General features: G+C 39.2%; 1 protein-coding gene across 4 annotated transcripts in view; it reads right to left on the reverse strand.

Annotated features, from left to right (window-relative positions):
* ACOT7 (acyl-CoA thioesterase 7) overlaps positions 1 to 17,992 on the reverse strand; it is a 51,512-nt gene that overhangs the window by 15,308 nt on the left and 18,212 nt on the right. For 3 of the 4 annotated variants that reach the window (XM_053451850.1, XM_053451853.1, XM_053451852.1), the window contains exons 4-7: positions 15,546 to 15,637; positions 13,355 to 13,469; positions 10,265 to 10,279; positions 8,518 to 8,604 (exon numbers count right to left, since the gene is read on the reverse strand). In XM_053451850.1, coding sequence (XP_053307825.1) covers positions 8,518 to 8,604; positions 10,265 to 10,279; positions 13,355 to 13,469; positions 15,546 to 15,637 — 309 coding nt within the window. The remainder of the gene's footprint in view (positions 1 to 8,517; positions 8,605 to 10,264; positions 10,280 to 13,354; positions 13,470 to 15,545; positions 15,638 to 17,992) is intronic. The other variant, XM_053451851.1, reaches the window with a different exon arrangement.

Genomic DNA, 17,992 nt, shown 5'->3' on the forward strand with positions numbered 1-17,992 from the left:
TTTTTTTTGCAACAAATATGTACAAAGACATCCGCGTTGCTCTCGTGACACGGTCATTGACGCCGCGCTCGGGGATTGTTTAATGTGACAAGCACAACCTGTCCGGACACGCTCGGGAGCTGTCGGAGCTGGGTAGCTGGAGACATCACTGCCATGGAAATATAATTCTACATCCAAGGCTGTCACCTTCATTTATATACTACTGTCCAAATGTTCGGGGTCACACATAAATATATATATATATATATTATATTTCAATACATAGATTATATACATGTCTAAGTAAATGTCCCAGAAAGTCCCAAGTTAAGGCCAGTCATTGGTTTTATATGATGCCTTTGAGGGGCAAACTAGTTTTACATTCTCCCATCCACCACAGCAGCCTCTCTATCACACCCACTATAGAAGAAAGTGGTTACTTATTATTAAACGATTTAGGGCACAGCTTCACATCCATCCTAATGTTCCGCCATTTGTAAGTGTTAAACTTTTTCTACAATGGCGTAGGTCTATAAATATTTGCCCGGCGAGCGCGGCGTGCTGTGTAAACTGAAGCCGGCCACACAGGATAACGAGCGGGTCCTGAGAGTGGAGACGGGTCCGGCGTGATTATAGGGTGTAGCTCTTGGAACCGAATGTCATGCGGAGAGTCTGTAATCTGGGAGTAAACAGATACAGATGGGGAACATCTGCCCAACACTGACGTTCAGAAACAGGTTTTATTGTCGGAAAAAAGTACCGATTACACATCCAGACTTCAAACGGCGCTCTCCACACAAACCTTTTCCCGGGAGTCCTAAAGAGCCACAGTCCTGTTTTTAATCTATTAATGTGAAAAAAACAAACATTCCCTTACTATAGATGCTGTAAATAAAAATGACCTCACACGTGGTGTCTATGTCTACTGTGTAAATATACATATATTTTAACAAAGATGCAAGAGATTAAACCAAATATCATTGTATATAATATTTCACGATGTCAGATGGTTCTCATAGGACCGGTCAGAAATCATTTACATTAGGGAGGAAGACGTATGCGAAGAATAATGACTGATCCTGCTGTAGGGTTACTAAAAGGGCAGACAGAATGCTGAGAAAACATGTAATTCAGAATAGCTGCTTTTCTCTCTACTCTCAGAACAGAGACGGTGGGGGGGGGTTGCATTCATTGATTTGTGAGAAGGGGAACGTTGCCTTCCTAGTTTACCCGATCCGAGCAAAATAAAAAGAGGTATTTTTGTACAATCCAAACAAGCATCCCGTACAAAAGCTCCAACTCATCAGGCGATTAGAAAACGTCAGCTATTTACTGAATGATTACATCTCACAATTGTTCTTGATGTCATATGTATCAGAAAGTTTTTAGGGTTCACCTGCTTGAAATCAGGTGACTTGTTTAGGGGTATATTTATGTTGACTGCTTTGAGATTCTATGTGAAGCACTGAGGATAGAAGTTATAAATATCTGTGATGAATCCCACCACCTGGGGTTAAGGGACTGGTGGTGGAGCAGGTCCTCAGTGCTTGTACAAACATGCGCAGAGATATGGACCTTCTTGCTGGGTTCATTTACTAAACCTGTGATGTTACATGGCTGTAAATCATGAAAATGTTGCTCAGATCCCCCTAAAAACTCCAACCACCACATTTATGAACTCCTTGTTTAAAACACATTTTAATATGATCCTGTGTCATTGTCTCATGTAGATCCTTCAACCAAAAGCTGTGTTCCCGGTGGTCTATAAATACATGCAGATATAATATCTATATAGTTTAGCCTTATATGGACACATTGTTACCAAGTACACAAGCCATGTTAAGCCATAGAATTCAGCTCCCAAAGGATGCAGATAAAGCATCTGCCGTTCCCATGACATAAGAATCCGTGGACCACTGGAAAAGACATCAGTGGACTCCTGGTGTGGCCAGGAACATTGCGATTCCTGACTTCCAGAAAAATCAACAGACGGACATTTCCGAGCTTGTTAGTCAAAGAAGTTTGTGAAGGATCCCAATTCCCTCAAGCCAACAGACATCAATATTACATGACATGATCTCCGGCATTTCCAGCGAAGAGTCTAATAATTCAATAAAGACTCAACTAACTGGAGGGCGAGAAATACATCGCCTGGCAATGTCCACAACAGCTATTTCAGTTTTTATTTAACAGCCAATTAAACTCAATCAAAAAAAGAAGAAAAAGAAGTTTGCATATGCAAGGGGATGTTTTTGCTGTGTAAAAGGCATACGATGAATGGTCTCCTATGTCTATGTTACTTCGTTTTCTTAATGTATCTTAGTATGGACATCAGGATCCAGAGGTATCTTCATCTTTGACCGCAGGGTATATATATATATAAACACAATCGCACAAAAGTTGGGGGGTCACTTAGCTGTTTTCATGGAAAAAAGGGCATTTTTATGTAACTTTTGAATCGTAGTATATATACACACACACATTACTGTTCAATAGTTTGGGGTCACTTAGAAGTGTCCTTGTTTTTGAAAGAAAATCACATTTTGTCCATTAAAATAACATGAAAATTGATCAGAAATCCAGCTCAGGCAGGGTTAATGTTGTGTTGTACAATGACTATTGTAGCTGGACATTTTTAATGGAATATCTTCATAGGTGTACAGAGGCCCTTTATCACTCCCATCACTCCTGTGTTCCAATGGCCCTTCATCACTCCCATCACTCCCGGGTTCCAATGGCCCTTTATCACTCCCATCACTTCTGTGTTCCAATGGCCCTTCATCACTCCCATCACTCCCGGGTTCCAATGGCCCTTTATCACTCCCATCACTCCTGTGTTCCAATGGCCCTTCATCACTCCCATCACTCCCGGGTTCCAATGGCCCTTTATCACTCCCATCACTCCTGTGTTCCAATGACCCTTTATCACTCCCATCACTCCTGTGTTCCAATGACCTTTTATCACTCACGTTGTGTTTGCTGATCCAAGTTTAAATTTAAAAGGCTAATTGATGGTTAGAAAACCCTTTTGTTACTATGTTACAGCCAGAAATGTCCTTGTTTTCCAAGAAAACAGCTCAGTGACCCCAAACATTTGAACAATATTGTATTATATATATATATATATATATATATATATATATACATATATATATGTTAACCGTTTGAGCACCCTATAGATGACCTACAGACAGGTCATATTGACATATAGACTGACCTGAAACTTGACAGTTCTATAAAAATTAGATCCCTTGGGGGGATCATCCTTCTTAGGCAACATGGGTCAAGCTTCTGAAAGACGCTTAAGTTCCCTTCGAGCGAACTTGGAAAAAATATAATATGCCGCAGACGATGTTGATGCCGTATGAATACATCCATCACAGAGCAGTAATGGGTTACTTGGAACCCACATAAAGTCAAATAATGATTTGGCTCTGGCATGCTGATAAAAAAGCCCAAGTCTGATAATTGGAAAAGTATGCCACAAGAGGACTGTAGCGGCCATGTAATTACTAACACATGCTTTAATGGGGCCCTCTCCGCCGTAGCAGGGGCCGGGTTCAAACGGAGCCGAAACTCCTGCAGCCCTTCGAAATGTTACAGAATGTATCCACAGCCAGGGACCTCTGGATTGTCTCTCCGCTAACGACATTTACACGTGCCAAGAGTAATTAATAATCATTTTAAGACTACGGTTAGCGGCGTCTCTCGTGGTCCCGTTTTCTGTGCCAATTAGCTTGTGAAGTCTGATGCCGGAACAAACTGGTTTAAGCAAAACCTCTACGCACATAACGCGATCAAATGATTTACATGGTATGAAAATACACACATTTTGTTTTAAAGGTACAACTCTTTCTAGGCCAACGTTTTAAAGCCGACTTGCATGTGAGTGGTTTTTTTATACTTTGCTGAGAGGATGGTGGATACGTGGATCAGCATCTCAGCAGAGGAAGGGATAGGCACATGACTATCCTGAATCTAAGATCTGAGTCTTTACAGCAGGAAAGACGGGCAGACGAGATGGGGCTGAAGGGGTCTGCTCTGGCGTCAACCTCTTTCTATGAGCCCTGCGGAACGTTCAGTGTAGAAGGTTCTCCAGGTTCTTGTGTCCAACAGAGGACCAGAGGTTAGGTACAAGACTTTTTATATGATTTTGTGACTTAATGATAGTTATTTATGTAACAGTGTAGGGGCATGTAGAAGAAGAAGCATTTTGTATTTAATCTCCAAAGTTTCATTTACAAAAATGTGGACTCAATGATGGAGATAAATCTATCACAAGAAACTGAATAGCACTCATCCTCTAGATTGCAATAGAAAAAAAAACCAGATATCGCCCATATGTAATCCGGATCTGTTGTTATGGACATAACTGGGGCTTCTAGGGCTGTGGAACCTCATGAGAACCTCATACCCAACGAGAGGGACACCAGAGAAAGAATGAGAGGCTGGTCCTCCTAAACATGGACACTTGGAGCATACAAAAACAAGGTGGTTCATAGATATTGATTTCACATAATCATTTTATTCCCATGATAATGTAATTCTCCAGAAGTCCAGAGAAACCAACAGCTGCCTCCGTCCCAACTCTCTTTATTGACGTCATCAATTTCAATATTGTGTTCTTGGCAACTTCTTTAAAAAAAAAAATAAATGTAAAAAAAGTGATGGATGCTGCATGATGTCAAATGTGGCGGAAAGCATTCCACTGCAGCAGATGTATCTCATATGGTTTTGGTAATGGGACGCTGATTTTTTTTTTTTTTTTTTTTAAGGTCAAATTTTGGCCAGCAATGGAAAATGTGATTCTTCTGATTAGTTAAACAGACTGTTATATTAATGCCAGCTCTCTCGTCTTAGCCAGCGCTAAAGTTATACAGATAACCTCAAAATATAGTATGTGTGAAGGCATTAGTTGTTAAGAAATGTGGAAAAAAACCTTTTCTCACTTAGATCAGTACAAAGTTTGTCCCCCCTCTCTGAAGCCTCAGTACTTCCAGCTGTTATGGATATGCCTGGCTCTGGGCCTTTGAAGGAGAACTGAAATGACATATGAGATAAGAGCATACATGACTCCAGCACCGGAAATCGCCTGAGTATTTTTATCTAATGTTCCTGAGACACGTTGTATAGATTCAGAGAGGAAACAGTTAACTCATTCTATGTTAGCCGCAGTCAGGGACTTATCCCCTAAATTAGAAATATATACGGCCAGGGGGTATAAAGGGCAGTTACGTCTGTAGAAAAGGTAGATGGACCTCAGGAAGAGAGCTGCAGGAAGAGCTCTGGAGGGGCAGACGCATTTCTCTGTCGGATGCATTTGCCCCCCAACAGCCCAGGTGTAATACTTTAAAGGTGAGGTTTGGGTGGGTTGGGTGGTCAATAACCAACCTGTACCGAAACCAAAAAAATGCCACCCATCCCACCAAAACCCCACCGATATATTAAGCAGCAACATTGGATTCCAGGATAGACATGTCATTGTTTAAGCCAGAATGATGCGTTTACCTCCATTTACCTCCAGGCTCCCTGTTTTCTGAAAAATATATACAGAGAACTAACTGTCAACACAGTTTTCTCCTCGATCGAGTAACAGTAGCTCAGCAGTGACAGTGTTCACAAACGACTTAATATTTCGCTAACATATCTTCTTTAATAAGTACTGGGTTTGTGCTCCCTGTATTTGCCCATAGTTTATGCCCAAATCAAAACTAATATATATAGTATATTATATGTTATCTATTTTCTTATATGTAATATGTATAAAAAAGGATATATAACTCTCAATTTCTAACTCTAATAACAATTGTTAATTGTTAGCCTTATTTGCATGCGCCTACCCAGAATCCCTTGTGGTTGTAGCAGCACCAGGAGATTTCTGAGGGAAAAACAGGCCTTCGGGCTTGTCTGGTGTCTGTAGATGAGTGTTTAGTAATACTTCTACATACCCCTAAATTTTAGTGGAAGGGTTTTACCCTTTACCATCACCTTTACTCACCATAACTTATGTAATGGTATAACTCTAATAACTAAAGAATACCTTGAGCCGCTCAGTTAGTCACTGACTGACCTTCTATAACCTTTCCTGAACTCGTTTTTACCCTGGACTGTCTACATTAACTCAGAATTTTCCTTTTCTTGTTGTTTTGGTGAACTTTTTGACCCGGCCAGTCTTGACCCTGCTCTCTGTTCCGATTCGACTTCGCGTTACCTCTCTGCGATTAACCCGGCTACATATTGACCTCGCTTGCGGTTAGTGTTTTGGATTCCGTTGCTGATCCCGGTTCCTGACCTCTATGAACCCAGCTGTCCTCGCTGACCGCCTTATCTTGGCATTGCTTATAGAACAACGGGGACTGCTGCCACGGGATCAAGCACTGAACCCCCTTATCAAGGCCCGTGTAAACTGGTTGCCGTGATGTTGCTTCAGTATTAAATAGTAATAGTAATAACAAGCCAAAAATGAAAAAAAAATAACATTTTGAAAACGTACTATATTTAAACTCGTAAATCTATTCCGTTTTGAAAAGCGCCTTTTTTTAAAAAAAAATACTGTCTGGAGCTGTGTAATTAATGCGGAGGAACTGCCTGATAATGAAGGGTTACTATGGAAACCAGTTTTATTTGTGCTGCAGAGAGCGCACGGACGCCTCTGTTGTAGGTGCTCATGTAAAAAATAAAATGATGTCATTAATTCGGTTTCAATCCTATCGTTCGCTGTAGCTTAAAGAGCCGTATGTTTTTCGAGTAACATCATTCATGTTACATACCTACATTTAATAATTTTTAATATAATTACGGCCTTTTTAAGTAGTTTTTTAACATTATAATTTTATAAAATATTCAATTTGTTTGGGCTCGTCATATTGTCTAAGTTTGCCTTAGCATATTATATATATATATATATATATATATATGTGTATATATATATATATATATATATATATATTATATTTTTTTTTAAAAATTTTGAATTGCATTTTTTTTTTTTGCCTGCATTTAAATATATATCCAAAACCGGTGTATAAAGATATCTATATAATTTGGAAACCGAAGGTATAGAAGAACTGTAAATGATATGCCATAAGTCACCCAAGCTTACCATACCATCAGCCCGTTCAAGCAGAGAATGTCGTTCTGGTTTGACACCGCTAGCTTTATGTTAAAGGTCCCCCTGTACACAGCTGCAAAGTGAGCTGGTTCTTTATAATAAACTATAAATAATCTATATTAAGTTACTCTATCGGGTCGAAAGGGAATTGAGTTTGTCCTATGGCAGTATCAGCGTCTAGCTTGTTGAGTCCCTCTGTGCATTGGCACATATTAAATAATTCAGTAAGTTATATCATATTAAGCCGACGACATAAGAAGAAGGGAGCGGAGTAGAAGGTGGTGCAGATACAAAATAACACAAGAGCCCTTCGCTTTCAACGCGGGTTCTCCGTATCTGGAATTTTTGCTTCAATTAGAGGAGGAGAGGGAAGGAGGAGAAAGCATGAAGAGAAGGGGATGCAACAGAGGAGCGGAAGAGATCGCACGGGGTAGTGAAAAATGGACAATGAAACAAGAAGAATCAGACGGCTGTAAGATATAGTTCATATAAAAATAAACCCAAAACACAATAGAGAAATTAACATAAATCACGATTTTAGTTGGGAGGGGAAAAAAAGCCGGTTTCACTCCCGTTATTAATAAGGAAAATAGAGGCTTTAATTTGTACACCGGCTCATCTCCACTTGTTAGCAGAAGAATACTAGAATTCTGTATCCGTTTTAGTAAATACCATAAAGAATTAGCTAAGCTTCCTTTCCTCATTAAAAAAAAAACACAAAAGTGTGAAAAACGTATTGTATTTTTTTCGATCGGTTGAAATAGTTTAGCAAGGTCTTGCAGATGGGTCACAATTTCTCAACCCTCCATTTCACCTTCATTTATTGAAAGATAATAGTTTTTATACAGAAATGAAACACTCTGTACATAAAAATATATATATATGTTTTTTAAAGTTCTCAGCCTTTCTTGGCCTTTTTGGGCATATTTGGCTGAAAGATATTATTGTCAGGATCTTCCCAAGAATGGGTTGTTTTTCCCAATACATGGGATCGGCCTACGGCTCCTGAATCTAAGACGAGACCAACGACTGATTAAAGTTCGAGTCTTTACAGCAGGAGAAACGGGCGACTAGACGGGGGCCAAATTGGGCCGATCTGCCATCAATACAAAAAAAGTAAACCAATATTTGAAGGGGTAGGATGACCACAACCAGAAAGAATGAGGATTAATTTATACAACTTCTTCTTTGTCATCAAAGTCGAGAGGCCTATTAAAGTTGATCTTTTTCCAAGTCCAAATATTTATACTTTTTCTTTTAATGTTTAAATATTTCTATATTTTTGAGAGTTGTTTCACCAGAAAATATCCGACTCCTTGTCATAGAACTCATGGCTCAAATAATATCCATGTCAATATTTTGTCAACCATCCTGCTTTGAGGGTACAATGGACGCCATGTTACATGGAGAAATGAGTAATGACTTACCCCCGTGAACGTAGCCATGTAGGGTACAGTCCGACGGACCCACTAAATGAATCAGACTGGACTGGCTGTATCCAACGGTGTACTGTTCTGGAAGAAAAAAAACAATAAATAAATAAATAAATAGGCACATAATTACATTTTTATATCACAATTGCCTTGTGAGTCTGTTAATATTATAGAAGCGAAATGTTTTATGTGTCAGCCCTTGTGTTTCTAAAATATTTCAGAGAAAAAAGGCAAGGTGAGACAACGTTTCTACATTTGTAACAACGTTAATATTAAAATCTAAGAGCAGTGTTTCACTGTGGCCACCTGTAGCGGCTATCCGGGTCATGATCAGCCACCAGCGTGGGCAGTATATATTTCCGTCACCATGTAGACCCGAGGTGCAGCCACAAAAAGAGGACTGTGACTGACCGCGTTGACGGCAACAGAAATAATCCTTCCAAAACAACTAATCTTCCAGTTAGTGGATAAAGGCATGTCTGCTAGTATTTATAGGTGTGGACTAAAGTTGTCTAAGTTGGTAATGGAAGAACGTACATTAAACATGTTCCACAGTTAATCCACTCAACCAGTCTTTAGTTCAATGAGATAACTTTTGTTGGGCCAACAAGAGAAGTAACATTCCATGCTTGGCTGGACTACAGACTCCTTTTAAAATCAGACTTTACATTACATTGTTTCAGAAGCATCATCTTAGATCCTAGAACCAACAAAAACACAACGTGCAACTGCTTTATATTTGATTTATATAACAGCCCCATCCAATGTTTGTATGGGGTGGCCCAGAAACTAATTACAAAGCCACCCATTGCTATTCGTGGCCTCGGACTTCCATCTGGACAGCTGCGACCGCGATGGGAAAAACAAGACGAAGGTTACACGTCTAAAAATAAATTGCGTGTAGGTCAGCAAAGGGCTATAAATAGCTGGGTTTTTAGGAGGAACGCAAAAGCATATCATTATAAAGGCTCAGTCCCCAAAGATTCATAATTGGATGGGAGAGGATATGCCACGACAAAGAGCGGGCTCAACTAATAAAAGTGTTTGTTTTCATTTGCTTCGTGCCAGGGATTTAGAAGCAATCTGCATTATCCAATAACACAATTCCGAGATTGTTCCGAGCTATAAATAGACATTTCTCCTCCATCCGCCGGAACCCTCTGCCAGTACGTTTCCCTATATTTTAATTGTCTGCTTTTGCATGATAAAAGTCCTGTATCGGTGGGGTAAATAATAATTCTTCGGTGTAGAATAATTCAAGCTGCTACCCAGACAGCATCATCATGTTCTGTAAGCTTAACCGGAGTCGATTACTGATGCACAATTTCTAAGATAATGAGCAAATTTGCAACATGAAACAGCTTTTTTTTGAAGAATAAGATAAAAATCGAGTATTCCAGGCAACATTCCTATTAATGGTCGGAATAGGAAGCCTATAGTATTGAGGGGTGATGTGCGTCTAAATGTAAAGAAAAGAAAACTTGTGCTCACAGGGCACAGACCTCATCTGTGTGAGTAGGTTTAAAAAGTGATTTATTTAATAACTACGGGATTTGGAGCCAACGTGTAAACCACATTGTTCAGAAAAAGTCCTGAAACATTTCATATTTGCCAGAGCCACCATCTCCTCTACAAAACATCTCACAGAATGGAACAAAGATCATCATAAAACTATCATTTAAAAATGGCAAAAAATGATAAATATTTAACTTTAATTTAAACACTAATAATAATTACTTACCTTTAGTTTGTCTGTCTGAAGCAATTATGGTATAAACAAGAAAGACAGAAATAATGAATGACTTTAACTTTCCAGGTTCAGTTTTATATTAAATGGGGCGGGGGGGGCAACGCTAAAATGTGGAATGAGAAATAAATAAATAATGGCATTTTCGAATGTAAGAAGGCTTTTTGGGGTTAAAGCTGAACCTTTAATTGAGAAATAAAGAACATTCTAAACAATGAAAGCATCCGAATTACAGTTTCATATTATTCTCAATCAAATTACGGGTTATTTCAGTTCTAAGAATTCAAAAATAAAGATATGGTTTCTGTATTTCCCAGTAGGGGAGTCAACGATGATGTCACAGACATCTGCGTATTGTCATGGGCTTAATTGTATTACAACTGCTCTCATGTGTGTGATCATTCATTCATGAGGACAACCCTGCTCCTTCTGAAACTGCAGAGCAAATAGAACTTAGAATGTCCAAAAGATTTGATATATTCAATATTTTTTCCATCTTTTCACCAATAACATGAACTTGTCAGGTAAAGCAACGACCAAAATCACATAAGTTTTACATCAGTTCAAGTGTTACTTTTTTTCTGTTGTGTTGACAATCTTGAAAGTACCGTATTTTGGCGGCTGTAGCTTTGACCTCCAGCCTGTGTCCTGGACCTTGAACCTTAGCCACCAGTCCTGACCTCTGCTACCACTTGACAACATCTTTTTGCCCCTTCTCCTTGTACTACGCCTTTGGATTTATTGCCCCCGTGCACCCATCCATTGTTGTTTCCATCTCCAACTACTTGTAACAATGTATATGTTTGCACGTGTGTGTGGCTACCTCTCCTGCTTCTGGACTCAGTCACTTGCGATAAGAGACTCCGCCATTACAGTGATAGAGGCTAATAATACGGCCCCTGAATCTAAGACGAGACCAACGACTGATTAAGGTTTGAGTCTTTACAGCAGGAAAAGCAGGCAGACCAGACGGGCCCCAGCCGGTGTTTCTATATAACACTTGTTGGGAGGTCGGGGAGAAAGGATGAGTCTACATTGAAACCCTTCCTACAACATTTCTGAGGCTACCTGTCCACCAGTTTGCCATTTAACCTAAAAAAAACCCCACCACTTAAAAAATGGATGGACGTTAACGTTGAGTAAGGTGGTTTGAGGAGCTTCAAGCTTTTGGCTTAGAGAGGATGGAGTAGAGAATCGCTTATCCGGCTGGGACACAAAGGAGTAAAACACTTGCGCTAAATGTTGCGTCACACAATTGTTGTGTTATAACACAATTATTTTTTTTTACAGTTGTTCTGTTATCAGGCATGGCCAGTAATTTATCATCCTTCGAAATAAACGTCCCTCCTGTACTCTGTGGCAGACGCTGGCTGAGGGTGATAGAGTGCCTGTTTCTACATAAAGCCATTCCCGTGCTGTGTTTTCCTTTTTTCTGTGCTTTATTTTCACCCACACACAGGCTGAAGCCCCACTTAGCTACCGTTGGGTTATAAATAGCTAGATTATAAGAGGTTTTAGCCAAGATGTCAAATGATTTGTTTAACAGGGGGGGAGCGATTTGTCCGGAGGGAAATCAGAGAGCATCCTCTTTATGAAATGCGTCTTGTATACAACCTAATAAGGGAGAATTTGTGTTTAACGCAAATCCCCATTATTAATATTTTTAAAATAAGATGCTGATGAGGTTTGCAAAGAACCAAAGAACCCCCCCCCCCCGGTAAACATATTGGAATCCCAATAGCTAAAAAATGTGTTGCCGAGGGTAACTACTATACTATAAAATTAATAATAGCATAAATAGGGTAAAAAAAAGACATAGCTATAGTACCGCCGTCTCAGTAAAGTAAAAAATCTGTAATGGTTTAGAAAGTAAGGGTTCTGCACCACACTATAATGGGTTAAGTAAGTGGCAGTTTTCCAGTGCCAGAAAAACATGTTTTTTTACCCAAAAATATATGTGTGAAAGTTGGGTCCTTACATTTAAAACTATAGCAAATGTGTAATGGGTGTTGCTGTTAATTGACTGATTTAGAACACTTAGGTATCTTAGTTGACTGAGGAAAAATGACAAAAAAACACTAAAAATATTAATACAATCACCACTACCAATAACAATAAGAATAAAGCCTGCTCTAGTTAAATGGAATAATTTAGAGCCCCCCCAAATGCACCACTATATTTTTGTTGCTGTTGAAAACAATAAATATAGCATAGAATGTTGAAAAATACATTAAATAATCCAAAATATGGGCAAAGAAAAAGCAAAAAAAAACAATAATGATATTGTCTGGTACCGTGCATCGCTTTTCTGCAAGAAAATATTTTAATGATGCATGGTTTAACACTATCAATGCCGGTCTGGTCCATTCCTGTCTCAGTACTTGCAAGGATGCGGTAGGAGCTTTCATATAACGGCGAGGAGACCGAAGGCGGCCGGCTTGCCCCTTGCGAAGTGTTGCTAGGCAACTACCGTATCCCTGGAACTCTGCTCCGCTCTCAAAGTTTAAAGCTAACTAAAATTAACAAGGGGGAAACAGGCGTCTCTAAAATGAGAGCTTTCATTCAAAAGCCCTGTCTTCATCCAGCCTCAAAAATAGATAGGAGAAAAAAACGATTTCTTCCATTCTTAACCGCTTGCGAGTCGGATGCGGTTGTGTAACGGCTTCAGATAATACAGGAATGTACTGGCTTTGGGCGACTGAAAATCACAAAGAGGCGTCTGTGGGTTTTGGCCAAACACGACTCTCCAATTAAAGAGGGAGAAAATATACAACTCAATTTATCCCCGCTCCATTCACAAATTCACCTTGGACATCCCTTCAAGTGCTTCCTATAGCTTGTCAACAACATATATATATATTCATATTAAAATAATATTACACATATTAAAATACACTTTTACACAATAAAAGAATACCTATTAGCAATGTTTTCTATGTATTTAGATTGAAACCGACCATTTTATTCACATTATTCTTACGATTCCATACCAGACTGTGGATGAAAAGAGGCCCTGCCTGGTACTCTAAGGCCAGCGGCTTTTTTTTCTGGTGATTTGGCATTTTTGGTGATTTAATCGCTTACCTGGATCAATAACGGGTAGAATAACATCTCCATTTCTTTGCTTAGTTTCAAAACGCTCTAGTTTTTGATTTTCGTATCTCTTCCTTCCTTCTTCTTCTAGTTCCTTCCTTTCATACTAAAAAACGAATTGGAATGGAACATTAAAAAAAAAAAAAACATAATAAAAATACAAGTAAAATTAGGATACTACCCACATAAAGGTTTATATATTTATATCACAGAAGATATAAAACGGGGGGGGGGTAATATTCTTGGGTGATGTCATAACCTCCTAACATACTGGGTGTTGACATAATGACTTGGCTTCATACACCAGCGTCATTGCATGGCGGTGCCAATTCACACCGCTGCCATACTGCCCAAAGCGGGTCGGCTGAACGTAAAGACGGTACATCGGCCAAGTAAACATCAGGACACATTCTAGAACGAGAAACATCTCTTCATACGGTATATCCTTCACTTATCCCCGTACCAAACACATCAACAACAAAAAAAAGGCAAATAAATCCTAACGCTGACCAAGTTAAAGTTTTTAATTAATCCTTTAACGCCACGTTGCCTTGAGGAAATTGAAAGTTAATTTAGCGATAGTGGAAAGCAATATACAGATTTCCAGATATATTGCGGGAAGCAAACATGGTGATAATTGTCGCTAACTAACTGTACGCCCGAAAATGTATATTGTAATTTATAGAAATGCCCGGTGTTTAAGGCAGTGGAAACGCTTAATGCAGTTTTCCACCTAAGCATATTTTACTGCTAAGCTAACAGGAGGACGTTGAACTGGAAATTAAAATTCAATCAGCCAGAAAAGAAGAAAAAAAAGGGGGGGTGGAAATAAATCTAACATTTCTAGTATGAATTTTTTGCTTCGTTTGTTAGTTGTAAAGATTTCCTCCAATAAACAGAGCTTTAACCTGCGTACCAAGTCTTAAGGTCAGTAACAGAAGCTAAATTTAACCCCTTAAGGGCAATGGGAATTGAAAACAATGCATTTTGAGCCCGTACGGGCTTTGTCATTAAGGGGTTAATATTTTGCCTCAATTTCTAACACAAAGTATTAGATTTGTATAATATTCAATATAGGCCATTTTTGTTTTTTTGTGTGTGTATTTTTAACTATTTTATGGATTACTTGTTTTCCAGAAAAGAAAAAAAAAATACTGTTCATCTTATATGGCATTAAGGCTAAACATGTTAAGTAAAAAAAGGTATATTAGGAGTTTTATATAATCCACTAGTGGAGCAGTCGGCATAGCAACTAATGGAATGTTCCACTTCTTTGCTTCATTTTTATCACTTAGCAGCAGAATTGCTCTTTATACATAACCTGCCCTGTAGTGTCGTTAGTGTTTTTTTTTCCTTCAAGGTTTTTATGAATCTGAAATAAAACCCTAAGTCTGTTTGCAAATTAAAAAACACATTTTGATTTGTATAAGGGAAATTAATTCATTCATTGTAATTTGTTTCTACTTGCATCCGTATGTAACATAAAGAAAAACTGTCAATGCAATATCCGAGCCAATGGCTTGTCTGGGGGGGGGGGCATATTAAATAATTCTATTGCTTTTAAAAGTTTATTTATCATTTTATTATATGATACGCTGCAAGCTCGTATCTGGCATCGAGTTTTCCGTCCCAAATCTCTCAAATCCAAGAGGAAAGCCCGAAGCCCGAAATCTATTCCGAATCTCAGACATCCAATCTCAGTTATGCACTTAATTTGCCCATTTTCCAGATGAAATGGAAAATTAAATCTTTTCACTGAGTTAAGTTACAGGGTATTTCCATTGTCATTGAAGCTCTTTCACACACAGTTACTCAAGGATTGATTGCAGAATGCATTCGTCGTATTAATACGTAGGACTTCTACCAGCAGCAGGGCGGCCATTGGATTGCCGTAGGGTCCACCATTTTTTTTTCTGGCCGGACCTGCTCTTCTAGTCCCGCTCTGTGACCGCCAGGCAAGGAAACCGGATCTGGATCTTCAGCAAACTTGTGGGCCTTTTCCACATAAGGGGACCTCTTGGTGGGATCAGTAATGAATGTAACCAAATGAAATGCCACAAACTCAGTTACATTGACGCTACGCTCGTTACATTTTATCTGTCAGACCGAGATGAGTATATTTAGCCCCAGGTAACAGATGCGAATCTGGGCTTTTATAACATAGCGTTGAAGGTCTACTTACCTCAATAGGAGGGACTTCAGTGACTTTATCCACATTGGTTAGAGATAGCGGCACGTACCATAAAGTTGCCCGGTTAGTCAATCTCTTCGCGCCTAAAAAAACAAAATAAAAGGCACTGAAATGAAACCATAATTATTTTTTCACCCAAGGAGAGATCTGATTGCCATTCTGGGGTCAAGAGGGAATTTTTTTCCCTAGTTTGTGTAAAATTGGAAAGAGCCACAACTGGGTTTTTTTGCCTTCTTTTGGATTAACAGCAAGAAATCCCCAGATATGGGAAAGGCTGAACTTGATGGACGCATGTCTTATTTCAGCCTATCTATGTAACTATTTTCAGTTAAATGAGTAGTTTTCTCTGATTTAATTGGCTGTATTTTGCTGAAATTCAGTGTATAAGTAAGCAAGGTTAATATTAAATAAAATAATATTCTGCCATAGAATTCCCCTTTTTTCACAAACCAGTAAAACACAAATTAAGACTCGTATGTAGTGTTCTATTTTGCATGACGAGACATTTGTACGGCTAGATTATGCATGATCAGACGCACACAGACATTGGATGTATTATACAGAATCTGGGTCAGACGTTGTTTACGGTCAATGTTCACATCCGACATGAAACAGTCAAATCAAGGTTCTCGAGAGAATGTAGAAGTATCTCTTCTAGGCTCATACAAGTTCCGACTCTGGACTCCCCACCAAAAGTCTGTTATTCAACCCTTATACTGTCACGAACCAATGAGCCATGGGTTCGGAACACATCAAATAAAGCCATTAAGTGTGATGAATAAAATCAAACAGTATTATTTTTGGTCTAAACCTGGATTCCTCAGAAGATCTACACAGCGTTAATGTCTTCCTGGTGAAATGTATTAACGTACAGGATCGGGATAAGAGGAATGAGAAAGATCACACACTCTGAAACGATATCAGTGGTCCATATGCGTCCTCTGGATGTTCTACTGACCCAGGGGCGTCCAACCTGCGGCCCTCCAGCTGCTGCAGGACTACATCTCCCATAATGGGGCTGGCTGATGAGTATGGGAGATGTAGTCCCGCAGCAGCTGGAGGGCCGCAGGTTGGACGCCCCTGTACCAACCCTTAAAATGTAAGGCTTTCCATCTAATTGACCCTCCCAATGATTACAGATTTGAGTGTCCTTGAAAGTTGATTAAAGCTTGGTAAAGACTTGATTAAAATTTTAATTAAGACCCAATAAATGAATTAAAAAAAAGTATCCCTAGACGGTGTAACAGAAGGATCTGGTTATCTCATCTTCTTCAAAGAATAACTTGTTGTTACAGCTGTCACGCGTCCTCTACACAAAGAACGGATAGAAAACCGTAGAAAGTTGGTGACAAAGACTAAAAATTAAGCTGTTGGATGATATGCTTCTCGCCTTTGTTGCAGCTGAACCTAATAGAAAAAAAGGATTATGCTATTAGCATAATAAAACAAAATAACGTTTTTCAATTTATGCAACGACGAGCCACAGAGGATACAAAAAAAAACTATTGCTAAGCCATCTTTATGTGAGCTTGACATAGTTTATGAAATAAAACGCGATTTGGGTGATACAGTGTGAAAGGAGAATGCCAAAGGGAAGCCTGTCTCCTATTTCTCAACTTGATAAAGAGCCACTGTCATGATTTCTATGCATTAAATTAAGCCCTTATAACTTATTGCCAGAAGTACAATTACTAATAGAAAATAATGATACCACGGAGCGGCACGCTTCTGACCCGGGGCCAAAAAAGCTAAATAATGAATGGATAATCTTTGCTGACTGCGGGATGCATTAAAGCCCTCTGGAAATTAATGAGTTAAAGCAGCAAGCCCAGAAGAATGGTATAAAAGTGAGTTGTATGTTGTGCCCTTTTTGGCATTCCAGGCTAATTTTCTAGCAGAAAATGAAAAATTTCAGAGAAGAAGCAAAAAAAAAATTGGCTACTTGAAATGTATCAGCTTTGACAAAGAAGCGATTAGAGGCCGAGAACAGACCTTAGAAATATATTATCTTAACTGTTTCTGGAAAGCTTCTGGATTTGCCTCTGGGGCTCCGGGGTTAAGAGGTCCCTGGGGCAACCCTTTTGATCTCCAGGTAGGGTAAGATCCACTCACTTGGTGAACAGATCCCCCCCAACATTTATAGCCACCACTCATGGCTAGCTAAGCCTTCATGACCCAGTCCAGACTTTCCAGCTTCCACGGAGGAAGAGAAGGGGGTATATTTTGGAGACAAAAAGCCCACACATATGTTCTTAATATAGAAACATAGAATTTCGGTCCATTTGGTCTGTTGGTTTTTCTGATCTTATATTGAGGTAGCCATAAGAGTATCCCATGGGATTTTACATTCCAACACTGTATTAACATCTACCACTTCTGCTGGATGAACCCCTTGCCCCAACATTCCCTTCTAACAGTATCCTTACCTCTTAAACGGT

The sequence above is a fragment of the Spea bombifrons genome, chromosome 12 (assembly GCF_027358695.1).
Source record: "Spea bombifrons isolate aSpeBom1 chromosome 12, aSpeBom1.2.pri, whole genome shotgun sequence".
Classification (NCBI taxonomy): domain Eukaryota; kingdom Metazoa; phylum Chordata; class Amphibia; order Anura; family Pelobatidae; genus Spea; species Spea bombifrons.